This window comes from Natator depressus, chromosome 4 (genome assembly GCF_965152275.1).
Source record: "Natator depressus isolate rNatDep1 chromosome 4, rNatDep2.hap1, whole genome shotgun sequence".
Taxonomy (NCBI): domain Eukaryota; kingdom Metazoa; phylum Chordata; order Testudines; family Cheloniidae; genus Natator; species Natator depressus.
In genome coordinates, this window is record NC_134237.1 from 121585279 (window position 1) to 121601854 (window position 16576).

The window sequence follows — 16576 nt, forward strand, 5'->3', positions numbered from 1 at the left end:
ACTAAGAAACTGAAAAAGTTGTCCTTTCTAAGTATGGTTACTCAGAAATGTTCTTCTTCAAACAAGCAATAATCTATTTACTCATCTGGCTAGCATACTAAATGTGCATCTTGGTTTCTGGATTATCAACCATGTACCCATTTCCAACCTTGAGGTACTTCTAAAACAGAAGAGTTAACATCTATGGTTATAGTAATTCAGTTTTGACAGCTGAACAACAGACCACCTATGAGAGATCCCCTAACTATCAGTTCAGCAAGTGTTTCATTTATGGAACAAACACGAATGTCTGTTTTCTGTCATCAGACCCCACACTCAGCAAAATTAAACAAAGGTATCCTGGCTGTCACACTAGCAAGTGAATCCCCTGCACTATGACTTTGAGTAATCAGTAATACAAGCATCACATGGGATAGAGTCATCTTATTTTATAGATCTCAAACTTTGATAGGAGTTATGTATTCCAAGTCAGACCTCAGTATCAAGCACTCCTAGTCAGGCTAGCACTGCTCGAAGAAAACAACGGAAAACACTCATCTGTACATAATTATAGCCTCTCCACTCCTGAGGTGTGCAATGAAGCAATGTACTCCCTTGCTTTGGATGATGAATGATTTAAAAGATTTTAGTTCCTACACATTACTAATAAAACTTAAATTTTAACCCGATTATCCTGAAAACAAGTGAGCCTTCTGGTAGGTTCCATAGGTCTGAGAAGAACAAAATTGAAAACTTCTTTAGAAGGCTTACATCCCTAGTTCAGTTGATCAGGTTCTGTACTGCCTACAAAAAGTATCAGGCAAGTTTTTCTTTTAGACCGCTAAATTGGGGATTGAGGGACTTTTCTGTACTGACCACAGTCTCTCCATCTTGATCTTGGTATGGTGTCTCATCCCCTGGTGGGGCAAAAAGGCTTTAATGCTTGTTCTTGAACCTCTCCAAAGAGCTGGACTCCTTTGAAAGGAAGGAAAATCAGTCATAATTTCACTAAGAAATTAAGTCCACATGGATGGAGGTTCAAGGCTCTTCCTGCCATCATACTGCAGGCTACACACAAAGGTTGGACCTTAGCCAAGTGGAAGACTGAATTACAAAGTTTACAGTATGATGATCTAGCCACTCATTTGTGTTTGAGGCTAAAAGGATTTCTCTTGATCTCAAACAGTGCAGTAGAGTCTTAACAAAATGCATTCACGTGCACTGAAAATGCTAAATGAGACCACTTCCTTACACTTTCTCTGCAGTTAAATCTTAGTTTCCAAGCTCTAAATATTAGCGTGCTTAAGGAAAAGGCCATGTAGCAATCCAAGAAATCTATATAAAAAGCCACCATAGGAACAATATCCTATGTTCCTACTACAGCTTTAGTTCAATTTCTGAATGCTGAAGCCTATTAGCGGAACAATGGCTGTTCTCAATACTGACTGAACTGCTGAACCAATCACACATAAGGAAAGGGTTAGTGTAGAAATACCATATCCACGCAAACTCTTTGGAGAATGGGGTACCCTTTCCACTTAAGTAGGGCAAAAACTGGTATGTTGGCGAGCTCAAGTCTATGCTAAGCATTTCCTGTCAATTTGATCTCTTACACATGTCGACTTTACTACTACTGGTCCACAGTAGAGACCAGAAAAAGGAGGAAAGGAATGGCTAAACATGAAAACAAATTCCTGATTAGCTATATCTTCTTGACAACAAAGTGTACAAAATTAGTGGATTCTCAGAGAGGAAAATAAAAACTGTCTAGTTTCAGTTGCATCAATTTAATTTTCATACTGCAGTAAATCTGTTCTGAAGTCAAGTATGTTTTTAAACAGTAAAGCAACTCAGTAACCTTAAGAACCATCCTCTCAAGAAATTTTAAGACTTTACTACAGGAATATGCTAATGAATGGGAGGTAATGAATTATTTCTAATAAAAGCGCATCATGTCTAAGGGCAGGGAAAGAAGATGAGAAAATAGCGAGCACAGACCAAGGAGGGTAGGAAACAGTCAACTATCATATACTTTTGTATATCTGAACACCAATAAATTGTGTTTTTTCTTTGAATATTTAATTCTATGCATCTCCTTTTCTCTTTGAGAAACTTTTCTTCACCACCATTTTTTTTTTAAATCACCCAGGAGGTCTGAACACCATCCCCTTCTATATGTGTTCCCTTTTGTCTACCACTACTTACTGCCCATTTCATTCCTTTCTACAACTCTGTCCCACACCTCTCCAGCCCATCTACAGCAAAACCAAACTTTACTCTGTCAATATTCCCGTTGCAGTCTTCAGCATGTACATAGTATGAAAAGAAATAAGGGAGTACAGCATAACAAAAAGGCTGTAAAGACCGAAGTCCTCAAAGAAAAGTGAAAAAACATTAGAAATAACTGTTTCTACTACTTATATTTTCTGTATTTCTCTTCTCTTCTGGTACACCTTTGCCTGCTGCTTGTTCTCTACCTGTCAACATAACCTGAAGTGTGACAACAGAATTGGTTAGTAGCAAAGGATTATATCGAAGAGGATGACGACTTTGGTTGTAATAAGTAACAGGAGCAGATTAATTCCTATGCAAGAGATAGTCTTCTCAAGCAAGCATCTTTGATGATCAGGGAAGAGAAAAGAAAATATGTAGAATCAGAATATCTGAATTAATGTAGCTGAAAGGGCATTAAAGCTTTCATAATACTTTTCTTAAGACATCACTGAAGCTGACTAGTGTAATATTCTACCCATCCTAGATATGGGGCTGTCTAAAATAAAATAATTCAAAATATGGCAACACCAAATATTTCAATATTGAACAGACGACTCAAAAGTTTTGTTCTGAAACTAGTCAGTCCCATTAACCATTTGCAGTACTTGTTTAATAGCTTCCTCTTGATCATTCAGACGATGTAGCAGCTTACCCTGCCCCTCGCAAATGGACAGTTTTGGCAATTTCACCCATTTGTGACTTAACTGTTTTGTTAAAGATGTCCCAGGCTAGATTTCAAAATGAGGACATAGAAGTTAAGTGTATTCCCCACTCTCCCGTCCAAACACACAAAAGCGTATACTCTGCAATCTGCAAAAGGATTGTGAAAGAACTCACAGCACGTATTTTTAACAAATTTGTATTATCTCTATAGATCAATAGCACACAGGAATATTTTTTGTATCTTACCAGAGTGACAAGAAAGGTGCTGATTGTGCATGCTGCCTGACAGAGTGCACTGTATTCCTCAAGAAGGAGTGAGATGAACTGATGTGCCTGCGGTGGGCCTGGTATTGATAATGTTGATGCAACCTTAGATCCCAGCGACAAGTGCCTGAGTAGACGAACCTTCATTTCAAGCACATATTCTCTAGCTTGCTGTTCCAACCGTTGATAAAGCTGATAAGGATCTCTTTCACAAAGCCTGCATTTTTGGAATAATAATTGTGACCAAAAATTGACAATCAAAATAGTGTTTACTCTCCTAGGAATATTTAGGAGACTGTGAGCATTATTCTAGAGGAAGGATGGTCTAGGGGTTAGGGAACTAACCTAGGACTTTGAGACCTGGGTCCAAATTCCCTGCTCTGCAACAGATTTCTTGTGTAACCTTGGGCAAGTCACTTAGTCTCTCTGTGCCTCAGTTTCTCAAATGGATAAAAGATAACAGTACCTCTCGAACTTGTGAGGATAACTACATTATGAGGTACTCAGAAACTATGATAATTGGGGCTATACATGTATTCAAGATAGGCAGATCTAGCTAAGCAGCATCCTGGTCTCGCAGATTGAGCATGCAGCAATGAGCCAGGAATTCCTGAATCCTAAATCTGGCTCTACTCAGCTCATTGCATGGACTCTGGCAATTTAGCTACCCTCTTCTGTGTTTACAAATTGGGGTAATATCCTTACCTACATCTAATATGTTGTAGAACATTTTGAATAGTTAGCGTTTGTACAGTGCTATAAAAGGTTATTACGGGGCTCACACTACAATATACTTGGCTTATGGAAAACCTGAAATTTGAGTCTCATCTCCCGTCTCTCACACTGCCAAAGTTTAAGAGCAGTCCCAAAAAGAGGGGAATATAGATAATGTAGTTCTAGGGCATCATTATAGTTTTGAACAGTGGTTTCCAACTCTTTCAGATTGAGAACCATAATTCCACTTTAAATACTAGTTCCCCACCCCTATGCCTCAAATGTGAAATAAACTTATGGAAGTAACATTTGCAGTTACATTAGAAATGTCACATAGTACATCCTGAAATTCCTAAACGTCCTCTGCTAAAAAGAAACAATTTATATAAACACACATATAATGCATATTTAATCAAAGAAAAAAATAGTGAGTCACAACTACACCACCTTTCACGTTCTCTAGTTTAAAATCTGAAATGTATGTTTTTATTAAGTATTTGACAAACAAGTCATGACTAATAGTGGTATTTTCTTGCAATATAATTGAACAAATGTGTTCAAACCCAGTGGATAGTCTCACACAATAGAAGCAGATATTGAAACAGCAATCCACTGTTTGACAGCAAGTCTGATACAACAAAACACTGACAGATTAAGAATGATGAGCAAGTGGATCATCATGGCAAGCTGTAACTAACAGTAAAAGCCAAAGTCTCTTGACCAGCCAATTATAGTCAAAGATCATTTGGGCATCCCAGAGCAATTATGATTACAGAATGAGACAGACTGCATGATATTTGAACACTCCCAGGATGGTATCAATTGATGATAAAGTCCTTCAAAACATTTCTCTCTACCCACCATCACACTTACCTTGCCAGAATTTAGGCCTTGTCCTCACTACCAGGGTAAGTCAACCTAAATTACGCTACTCCAGCTACGTGAACATAGCTGGAGTCGACATAGCTTAGGTCGACCTACCGCAGTGTCTTCACTATGCTGTATCAACAGAAGATGCTCTCCGATCGACATCGCTTACTCTTCTCAGACAACTGGAGTACTGGGGTTGACCGGAGAGCGCTCTGCTGTTGATTTAGCGGGTCTTCACTAGACCTGCTAAATCGATCCCTGCTGCACTGATTGCAGCAGTAGTGAAGACAAGCCCTTAGTTCCATCCAGAAGCTCTTACTCGTAGCGCTAGTGTCATCCAGGTACCCGGAGAGCTGACCCACTAATATTTTAAATGTTCAGTACACCAGTAGGCTATTCTTGGATTCGCATTTCCGGCGAGGCTAAGAAATTAAGATAGTTACCCAATATACTGGGGAAGTTTAAAGACATTCAAATTGTTATATTATCTTCAATAGCATGAATATTCAGTGATCACATTAAGCTAATCTTCTCTACATCATACTAAGAAAGGATTCCCATTCCAAATATGCAACTAATTTTTAAGTGTCTACAAATCTCAATTTTCCTAGTGTAATAATCCACTGGTATGTACTAATTTCTTTTTTTTTAATGATGTAATATTTTAGCTGTCATCATGGTTTTAAGAATCCACCACTGTTCGTTCTAATCCAATGCACTAAATAAGGACAAAGTCTAATGTATGGAAATGTCATCTGAGAGTAGTATGTCAGCTCTTAATATTAATCTTCTCATATTCTTTTGAAGAGATGAATTTTTAGGAGATATGCATAATTTCTGTATCAACAGCCCTCTTACAGACTAGTATGTCAGAGTTTAATAATTTCATGATACATTCAAGCCAATGTTCAACATATTTATGCAGGAGTTTTGGTTAAAATTACTCTGATTCCTCATTCTAATGACAAATTCTGAATATTTGGACACGTAAGAGATTCATGATTTTAACAAGAATGGCCACAGATTAAGCGGTGGTAAATACACTTCTACTAAAGAAATCAGTGATTCTGAATTATTTGCAGCTTCATAATAAAGACCCTTTAAACTGGAGGAACAATTCTAATCTACATAAGAAAATTCTATAAAATTTTTTTTATACCTATCTACCAACTCCTTCATTCCCTCTTTATCTGGTACCAGGGATTGGTCTTGATCATCTGCCAGTGGGGTCCCAGCTTGGCGATATACACATCGGACCATGTATCTTACTTCTGACCAGTAATTTTGAAGCTGCTGAGATTCACGTTCAGTCTCTGCTGAAATTTCTCTGCAACAATGCGAGAAAGGTTAACATAGCATACAAACTAAGATTATTGTACCATCACATTATTTCAAAGATGCACTTCAGTAAAAACAGAGTGCCTATCCACCAACTAAATTAGATTAGAAAACCAATTAAAAAGTAGAATTACCACTGAATTACAAAAATTATTTAAATAAGCAAAATGAGAGCAGAATAAGTTGCAATATTACCAAGTTTACTGATTGCAGCAAGCCTCACCTGCGCTCATTACAGGCCTCACAGTTACACGCTACGTCAGAAGGAGAGGAATTACTGAGATCTGCAGAGGGTACTGTCTGTGCTCCAACAGTTATTCTCCCTCCTCCTACAGATTCCTGCTGTGATCCACTGTTTCCAAGAGGCATGTGCAAAAGGAAATCTTGGCTCTGTTAAAAAAAAAAAAAAAAACAACAACGTACCTTACAAAACAGACAAACATGAAACTTAGACAAGCAGGCAAAGCTTTAATAACTAGAATGAACTTTACTTCAAAGCTTATTTATACAGCCCTGTTCTAAACTACAAACTTATGTTGGTATAACTACGTTGCTCTTGGGTGTGGATATCCAGCCCCCCGAGCAACACAGATATGCCAACTGAACTCACGGTGTAGACAGTACTATGTCAACAGAAGAGTTTCTCCCATCGACACAGCTACCATCTCTCGGGGAGGTGAAGTACCTATGCTAACGGGAGAAGATCTCATATCAGCATAAGTAGCATCTTCACTAAGCGCTACAGCAGCACAACTGCAGCACTGTAAGTGTAGACAAGTCCTTAGTGCTGACACTGTACAACACAAAACTAAAGGCACTCCCTTTCTTGAAGAGCTTATGGTCTAAGAAACAAGCACAAGAATTGACAAACAAGGAAACCCAGAGGTGGGAATAACAGAATTTCTTTTCTACTAACCCTAAAACATGTTGATTATTAACATCCTCACGAATATAAATAATATTTTACAACAAGCTGTAAATGCAAAGTAATGCACATTGGAAAACATAATCCCAACTATACATATAAAATGATGGGGTCTAAATTAGCTGTGACCACTCAAGAAAGATCTAGGAGTCATTGTGGATAGTTCTCTGAAAACATCCACTCAATGTGCAGCGGCAGTCGAAAAAGCGAACAGCGTGTTGGGAATCATTAAGGGACAGATAATAAGACAGAAAATATCATATTGCCTCTGTATAAATCCATGGTATGCGCACATCTTGAATACTGTGCGCAGATGTGGTTGCCCCACCTCAAAAAAGATATATTGGAATTGGAAAAGGTTCAGAAAAGGGTAACAAAAATTATTAGGGGTATGGAACGGCTGTCATATGAGGAGAGCTTAATAAAACCGTGACTTTTCAGCTGGGAAAAGAGATGACTAAGGGGGGATAGGATAGACGTCTATAAAATCATGACTGGTGTGGAGAAAAAAAATAAATAAGTGTTATTTACTCTCTCATTACACAAGGACTAGGGGCCACCAAATGAAATTAATAGGCATCAGGTTTAAAACAAACAAAAGGAAATATTTTTTCACACAACGCACAGTCAACCTGTGGAACTCCTTGCCAGAGAATGTTGTGAAGGCCAAGACTAGAACAGGGTTAAAAAAAGAACTAGATAAATTCATGGAGGATAGGTCCATCAATGGGTATTAGCCAGGATGGGCAGGGATAATGTCCCTAGCCTGTTTGCCAGAAGCTGGGAATGGAAGACAGGGCATGGATCACTTGACGATTACCTGTTCTGTTCATTCCCTCTGGAGCATCTGGCATTGGCCACTGTTGGCAGACAGGATACTGGGCTAGATGAACCTTTGGTCTGACCCAGTATGGCCACTCTTATGTTTTTATGTAAAGTGCTAGATAGAAATTTAATTAGAATGTGTTTTGGAATTAAACATGTAACCTATTTAATCTATGGTTTGGATTTGACAGCTTGTAGCTCATTTTCTATAGTTTGATAAGCTATCCTAGCTAAATGCATAAAATCTTGCTGTTTCCAATAACTAGATGTTACTCTACAGACAGTGCTGCTGGAAAGATGCTGTTTTCAGGTGCTTGGTAATAAACAGTTATTCGCCTAGTGACCATGGACCTGCTGTAAGAGGTCATCTACATTCCAGCCCACGCTGACTGATATATCTAAGGCCTGGTCTACAGTATGCGGTTATTTCGGAATTAGCCGAGTTACCTCGAAATAAAACTGGTTCCATCCAAACGAGTTTTTTCGATTTAAAGGGCTCTTTACTCCAATTTCTGTACTCCACCTCAGCAAGTGGAGTAGCGCTAAAATCAAGATCGCAGTTCCGGGTTACAGGTACTGTGGACGCAATTCAACAATATTGGCCTCTGGGAGCTATCCCAGAATGCTCCCTTGTGATTGCTCCAGACAACACTCAACTCCGATGTACTAGCCAGGAAGGCAGTAAAAGCCCCAGGAACTTTTGAATTTCCTGTGTGGTCACCATCAGCACAGTCCATCATCACAGGCAACCATGCCGAGTCCCCCATCTCAAGAGACCATGCAGTCCCAGATTTGCAGACGAGCTCCAGCATAGTCCGAACGGGAGGTACTGGATCTCATCACATGTTGGGGAGACGAATCTGTTATGGCAGAACTACATTCCAAAAAAAAGGAATGCAAATACGTACACTAAAGTCTCCAGTGCCATGACGGAAAGAGGCTACTCCAGGGACACAGAACAGTGTTGTATAAAAATCAAGGAGCTCAGGCAAGCGTACCAAAAAACCAGGGAGGCGAACGGGTGCTCTGGGTCACAGCCCCATACATGCTGCTTCTACTGTGAGCTGCATTCAATATATGGGGTGACGACACCACTAGCCCGTGGACACCCCCAAGGAAGAAGTAGCACCGAGCGAGGAGGATGAGTTTTTGGAGGACTAAGAAGACAGCGCACAGGCGGCAAGTGGGGAATCAGTTTTCCCTCCTAGCCAGGAACTATTCTTAACGCTGCAGCCAATAGCCTCCCCCCACTCCCAAGGCATGCTCCCAGACCATGACCCTGGAGAAGGCACTTCTGGTGAGTGAGAGCTTGATCGGAGCCACGCGGTGGGGGGAAACCCAGCCACGCTGGGCTGTTTGCGTTTAGTTTAAAGGGCTCGTCCCTGCTCAGAGCATCATCGGAGCCCCACAATGGGTGGGTGTGTGGGGGGCAGGGTGTTGTGTGAAGCGACCATCCCAGAGAGCCCGCAGGCTGCCTGCAAGCTGAATTCTGTTGCCTGGCCACATGTGATGGCTTACTCACACCAAAGTGGCAGGCACTTCAGTAGAAGAGGCAAAATGTGACCTTGTACAGAAAGAACATGTGCTGTGTACTATGAATTGCCTGTTTCACTGAGAAACAGTTTCCCCTTTGTTCTCTAAAAATATATCTTTTAAAATACTACCTTCCCTTTTTCTCCTCCCGCAGCAGGTGCAAATGTTTCAGCGCAGCCCCTATCTACTCCGTCCCAGAGGCTGGTCCAGATTAGAAGGCAGAAAAAACAAACTCGGGACGACATGTTTGCCGAGCTCATGCAGTCCTCCCGCACTGATAGGGCCCAGTTGAATGCATGGAGGGAAACAATTGTGGAGTTGCGTAAAGCGTTACATGAGGGACATGCGCGATGAGAGCAGGCAGGATGCTATGGTCAAGCTCATGGGGGAGCAAACTGACATGCTCTGCTGTATGGTGGATCTAATGCGGGAAAGGCAGCAAGACCACAGACTGCCGCTGCAGGCCCTGAATAACCGCCCTCCCTCCTCCCCAAGTTCCATAGCCTCCTCACCCAGATGCCCAAGAACACGTCGGGGGAGGGGGGACAGAGGCTACGGGGACCCACACAGTCAACCCCAGAGGACTGCACAAGTAGCAGAAAACTGGCATATTGTAAATTTTGATTTGGTTTCTGGTTTTCTCCTTCCCTCCTCCTCCACACCCCTAACCCAATATCCCCCCGCCCCGTCTAGCTTCTTATTTCTCTCAATGTTTTGTGCAACAAATAAAGAACTTTTTTTAAACAATTGTGACTTTATTTCCATATTTTTATTTTATATATATATATATATATATTATATATATATATATTATATACACACACACACACACACACACACACACACAGATAGATAGATAGACAGACAGAGGGGGCGGGTAACTTTAAGAGAAACACACACAACTCTCATGAAACTGGCTTTCAAAGCTTCTCTGATGGGCAGCAGGCCCTGCTGCGCTCTTCTAATAGCCCTGTTGTCTGGCTGTGCAAAACTGGCCACCAGGAGAGTTGCCTCAACCTCCCACCCCGCCATAAATGTCTCCCCCTTACTCTCACAGATATTGGGGAGTACACAACAAGCAGCAATTACAATTGGAATATTGGTTGTGCTGAGATCTAACCGAGTCAGTAAACTGCGCCCGCACGCTTTCAAACGCCCAAAGCCACATTCAACCACCATTCTGCATTTGCTCAGCATAGAGTTGAACTGCTCCTTACTACTGTCCAGGGTGCCTGTGTACGGCTTCATGAGCCATGGCATTAAGAGGTAGGCTGGGTCCCCGAGGATAACTATAGGCATTTCAACATCCCCAACAGTAATTTTCTGGTCTGGGAAGTAGTTCCTTCCTGCAGCTGTTCAAACAGACCAGAGTTCCTGAGGATGCGAGCGTCATGCACCTTTCCTGGCCATCCCACGTTGATGTTGGTGAAACGCCCCTTGCGATCCAGCAGTGCTTGCAGCACCATGGAAAAGTACCCCTTGCGGTTTATGTACTGGCCGCCCCAGTGTTCCGGGGACAAGATAGGGATATGCGTTCCGTCTATCGCCCCACCGCAGTTAGGGAACCCCAGCGCATTAAAGCCAAGCACAATGGTCTCCATATTTCCCAAAGTCATGGGTAATTCTGGAAAAATGGCGCAAAACGTAGAACAGCAGAGTGGCAGCAGAAGCTGTGCTGTTTGGTTCACAGTAGCCGAACAAAGGCTGAAAATGGTTGAATTCTGTGGCTTTCACGGAGGTGGGAGCCCAGGACAGACAACATGGAGAAGCTCAGAAGTGTGGCAATAGCGGGAGAGCAGAGTTGGCTGCGGAAGCTGTGCTGCTCAGTTCACAACGGCCGAGCAGAGTTGGCAGCGGAAGCGTTCGATGAGGAAGAGAAAGAGTAGATAGTACAGATTACATAGGAAGATGAGAGGAAATGAGAGGTGGATTCATAGTAGCAGGAGAGCAGCGGTGCACAGTCTGCCGAAAGCAGTATGGCGTCTGCACGCCAAAGAGGTGCGAAATGATTGTCTGCCATAGCTTTCTGACGAGACACACCCAGAAAAATCCACGAGAATGTTTTTGCCCCACCATGCACTGGAAGCTTAACCCAGAATTCCAGTGGGCGGCGGGGACTGCGGGAACTGTGGGATAGCTACCCACAGTGCACCGCTCAGACATTCGATGCTAGCCTTGGTACTGTGGACGCAATCCACCGAATTCACGTGCTTTAGTGGGGACACAGAAGACCGAATGTATAAAATAGCTTCCGAAAATTCGAATAGAATAATTTTGAAATAATTTCGTACTGTAGAAGTACCCTAAGTCTGGAGTTGTTAGCCACCTTCTACAGTTTGTTTGATGAAAAACTCAATTAAAAAAAGAGTTATCAATTCAAGTTAAATTCAGACAACTCTGAGACGCTCCTTTAATCACTTACCTTTAAAATGCATTTTTAACAATGCTGTGATGCTGGCAGGCACAAAGGCCCAGAGCCTCACTGAACACTGATAAATGCAGTTGGAAACCAATCTGGCTTATGTGTGGGGTTAGTATAGTTAAAACAGATAATAGTGTTATAAGAATGTGTTTGTATTTATGCTTTATGGAATGCTTGTAGAATGCTACATATATTAATCCCATTTATAATATCTGTATCCCATGGTACAAAGTTATATTGAGTGTTTGCATTGTAAATCTCTATAATTGTGTAACTCACCAAACAGGAAAAGCAGGTATTCAGCAGGTATTAATTAAGGTAAAGTATTCACCCTGCACACAAAAAGGCCCACTGAAGGCAAATCAGTGGACAGAGACTTCGGTGATTGTATTCCTGATTCCCTCCAGGAAAGAGGGACCGACACATGAACTCATCCCATCAGACTGGATTCTGTGGTGAGGGGAGCATAAAAATCCTGACAAGGAGAAACTGGTCTCTTCATGCTGCCTAGACTCTGAGGAGCAAAGATTCCTAAACATAAGCAAGAGATCCCCATGCTGCTTGGCATGGGTCAGCCCTAAAGGAAGTATAGAGCTGTTTATTATGGAAGCTTATATTACCTTTTATAGCTAAGACTAACTCATTTGTGTGTCAAGTATAGAGGGGTAGCCGTGTTAGTCTGTATCCACAGCTGTCATCCCCTAGCACCCCTCCTCTACTTGCGCTACATTGATGACATCTTCATCATATGGACCCACGGGAAGGAGGCCCTTGAAGAATTCCACCTGGACTTCAACAATTTCCACCCCACCATCAACCTCAGCCTGGACCAGTCCACACAAAAGATCCACTTCCTACACACTACAGTGCTAATAAGAGATGGTCACAAACACCACACTACACCAGAAACTTACTGACCGCTATACTTACCTACATGTCTCCAGCTTCCATCCAGGACACATCACACGATCCATTGTCTACAGCCAAGCCCTAAGATACAACTGCGTTTGCTCCAATCCCTCAGAGACAAACACCTACAAGATCTTTATCAAGCATTCTTAAAACTACAATACCCACCCGGGGAAGTAAGGAAACAGATTGGCAAAGCAAGACGGGTACCCAGAAGTCACCTACTAGAAGACAGGCGCAACAAGGAAAGTAACAGAACACCACTGGCCATCACCTACAGCCCCCAGTTAAAACCTCTCAAGCATATCATCAACGATCTACAACCTATCCTGGAAAACCATCCCTCACTCTCGCAGACCTTGGGAGGCAGGCCAGTCCTTGCTTACAGACAGCCCCCCAAACTGAAGCAAATACTCACCAGCAATTACACTCCACACCAACCCAGGAACCAATTCCTGGAACAAACCCTGTTGCCTACTCTGTCCCCATATCTACTCTAGTGACACCATCACAGGACCCAACCCAATCAGCCACACCATCCGGGGCTCATTCACTTGCACATCTACGAATGTGATACATGCCATCATGTGCCAGCAATGCCCCTCTGCCATGTACATTGGCCAAACCGGACAGTCTCTACGTAAAAGAATGAATGGACACAAATCAGACATCAGAAATGGTAACATACAAAAGCCAGTAGGAGAACACTTCAGTCTGCCTGGACAGTCAATAACTGATTTAAAAGTAGCCATACTTCAACAACAAAAACTTCAGAAACAAACTTCAAAGAGAAACTGCAGAGCTAACATTCATTTGCAAATTTAACATTGATTTGAGCTCGAATAGAGACTGGGAGTGGCTGGCTCACTACAAAAGCAATTTTCCCTCTCTTGGTATTGACACCTCCTCCTCAATTATTGGGAGTGGACCACATCCACCCTGACCGAATTAGCCTTGTCAACACTGATTCTCCACTTGAAAGGTAACTCCCTTCTCTTCATGTGTCAGTATATTTATGCCTATATCTGTAATTTTCACTCCATGCATCTGAAGAAGTGGGTTTTTTTACCCATGAAAGCTTATGCCCAAATAAATCTGTTAGTTTTTGAAGTACCACTGGACTCCTCGTTGTTCATTTGTGTGTGTGTTTCCTGTTCTAACCTTGCAAATAACTCATTTCTTTTCTTTGTTAATAAATCTTTAGCTAGTTTATTACAGTATTGGCTACAGGCATTGTCTTTGGTTTGAGGTCTGAGTACAATTGACTTGGGGTAAGCGACTGGTCCTTTGGGACTGGAAGTAACCTGAATATTATTGGGATTTGGGGTGTAACATGACCATTTATCACATCATCCAGCTTGCCTGGTTTGCAAGATGGACTGGAATGCCCACGGGGACTCTCTGAGACTCCATGGTAAAACTGTTACAGTGCTTTAGGAGTTCACACACTTGTCACCAAGTCAGTAACATCTAATTATAGAAAATTCAACCAGTTTGAGGTTTCTCCCCAGCTTTTTGACATTCTACCCTGAAGGTGGCACTCACGGTTATGAGCCACTGCAGACAGCATGACAAGTGTAATGGTTACTAAATCTAGGGGCTTATATATTTTTATTTCACCTGACTTACCTGTAGTTTGATACAATTGCTTTCAACTTCTTTGTTATCATTCTTCAAAATCTGGTGTTCCTGGTGTCTGGTTCACTGTTTGTTCTCCCTCATTCTTTTCCAAGCTGAATTTAGAAGAAATGCCTAGGCCTTGTGACTTGGCCAAGACTGTCCTTTGAACCCACTGTTTTCTGCAACTTTTAGGAGAGGCCTAGAATTAAGCTACCTCCTCTCTGAAGATGGCCTGTCTATGGTAATTATCATTAAATGTTGACTAATGAGATGAGAAGTACATCAAACATTGTTTATGGTTAATATGGGTAAAATATGCTTAGGTCTAGCTTATTAACTTAAAACTCACATTATAGCGGAATTAGATTCCTTTTGTATAAAACACATCACCATTCTAAAACTGGCTTGTTGATTTATCAATAGATGCCTCTTGGTCCTTCAATATCAAGCTAGTTGGAAGTGTTACAGAATTCCATCCTAATCTAAAATATGGGACTTTAATAAAAACTCTATTCTATGATCTAGCAGAATTTTGCTCAGAATGCTTTTTCATCCTCTTTTCATTTACAGAACCTTAAAAAAAATGCCAAATGGAGGTCCAGACCCATTTTGGAAATCTTAAGATAGTCTGTGGACCGTCGGGGATCCGTGGACCACAGATTGAAAGCCTCTGTCCTAATATATTTTCTCCATGGTATATATGCATTGTTTCTGTATTACTTGGTGTACATGAGCTACCATTTAAAAAAGGAAAATTCAATTTAAAAGTTGTTAAAATTTAAGAATTCAAACTTGAGTCTCAAATTAGTATACTGAATTTGTGGGTCTGCAGCTGGCACAAGTGTTCGTTGGCTGCATACCATGCAAAGAGGCATATGTTTAATAGCCTCTCTAAAGTGAGCAGAATGGATAAAAACAGAGACCTGAAGAAAAGTAGCAATGAAAGAATAGTAACCTGAGAGGAAGAAAGGAGAAGCCTGAAGAACAGATGGGTGGCAAAACAGAGTCAAAGATCAGCATAAGTGGACAAAACAAGGTAAGAGTTGCGGGAAAGGATCATACAAAAAGGAATGGAAGAAGGTAAAAAGAATAAAATTGAGGGAAAAGGCAAAGAGTAGAAGAAAAGTTGAAAGGGCTTAACAAAAATCAAGTAAAAGGATCCAAGACTGAATTCTATCTTATGGCCCAAAGCATTCTTAAGAGACTCATTTTCAAAGCTAGGGAACCATGTGACACATTCAGTTTCATTTCTAGAACAAAACTCCCTGGCAAATGAATACATTATAGGGATTTAAAAAAAAAAAAAAAAAAAAAAAAAGCAAGTGTCTAGCCCATCATGGTATCATCTCAATTTAGTCAACTCATACACTGAAACTTACCACAAGAGATTGCTCTAGCGTGGCATGCCTCTCCTCCTTCTCGACTGTTCGTCGACAGTCTGGACACACCCACAGTGGAAGATGCAGCATACTATTTGCTTTTGGAGATGTAGAAAGTGCTGTTTTGCTAGAATTTTTAATCCCGTTCTCTGAAAGCAAGGTGTCTTTCCGTTCACTTCTACAAAGAAGACAATGCTCGCCTGTTGTATATGGTGCCCTTTGACCCAAGCCAAAAGTAAATGGAGTCTACAAACAAACATTTGAATAGACAACTGGTTATTTCCATGCTTAACGGACAAAAGTCATCTTTACATTTCTTATTCTACAAAGTATTCAGTAGGAACAAAGTCTGTGTTAATACTTCATGCATGCTTTGGGTGCATTGAAACCCCAATGCTGAATATCCTATTAACATAGAACCTGGAAGGTCTTATTGCTATTATGAATAAGGCTCCATAATTACACATTTCATTTAAATAAAAATTTACTTTTTGAGGAATGCACTATAGCTTTCTACTATTAGATGATTCAAAGTAGAAGTTAAAATAGAAGGGAAAAATTGAACTCCTTTCACTATTTTCAATGTTTGTTGTTGTTTTTTGTATTAAAGGGAAAGAAATTAGGAAAATATAATGGCTCCTTAGACTTCCTTCCCTTCTGTCTGCTACAGGCCCAGCTGCTCCTTCAGCATCAGTTGTGGCCCAAACACTTAACTAACTTGGCTATAAAGACTGGATTTAGCTTTTGCAAATCTGAAGTGGCTTACAAGAGGGCCCCAAACTGCTTTGGAATGAAGTCATCTTAGCATTTTAAAGCTATTCCTTTCTTCCAGACCCTCCTCTGGACAGTGGATGTAAAAAG

The 16576-nt window shown here is 41.2% G+C and overlaps 1 protein-coding gene across 2 annotated transcripts in view; it reads right to left on the reverse strand.

The window, feature by feature from the left end:
- Positions 1–16576, reverse strand: part of FAM193A (family with sequence similarity 193 member A) — a 97275-nt gene that overhangs the window by 43462 nt on the left and 37237 nt on the right. Inside the window, exons 3-6 of one of the 2 annotated variants that reach the window (XM_074951796.1) lie at positions 15716–15961; positions 6326–6492; positions 5924–6091; positions 3163–3397 (exon numbers count right to left, since the gene is read on the reverse strand). In XM_074951796.1, coding sequence (XP_074807897.1) covers positions 3163–3397; positions 5924–6091; positions 6326–6492; positions 15716–15961 — 816 coding nt within the window. The remainder of the gene's footprint in view (positions 1–3162; positions 3398–5923; positions 6092–6325; positions 6493–15715; positions 15962–16576) is intronic. The other variant, XM_074951797.1, reaches the window with a different exon arrangement.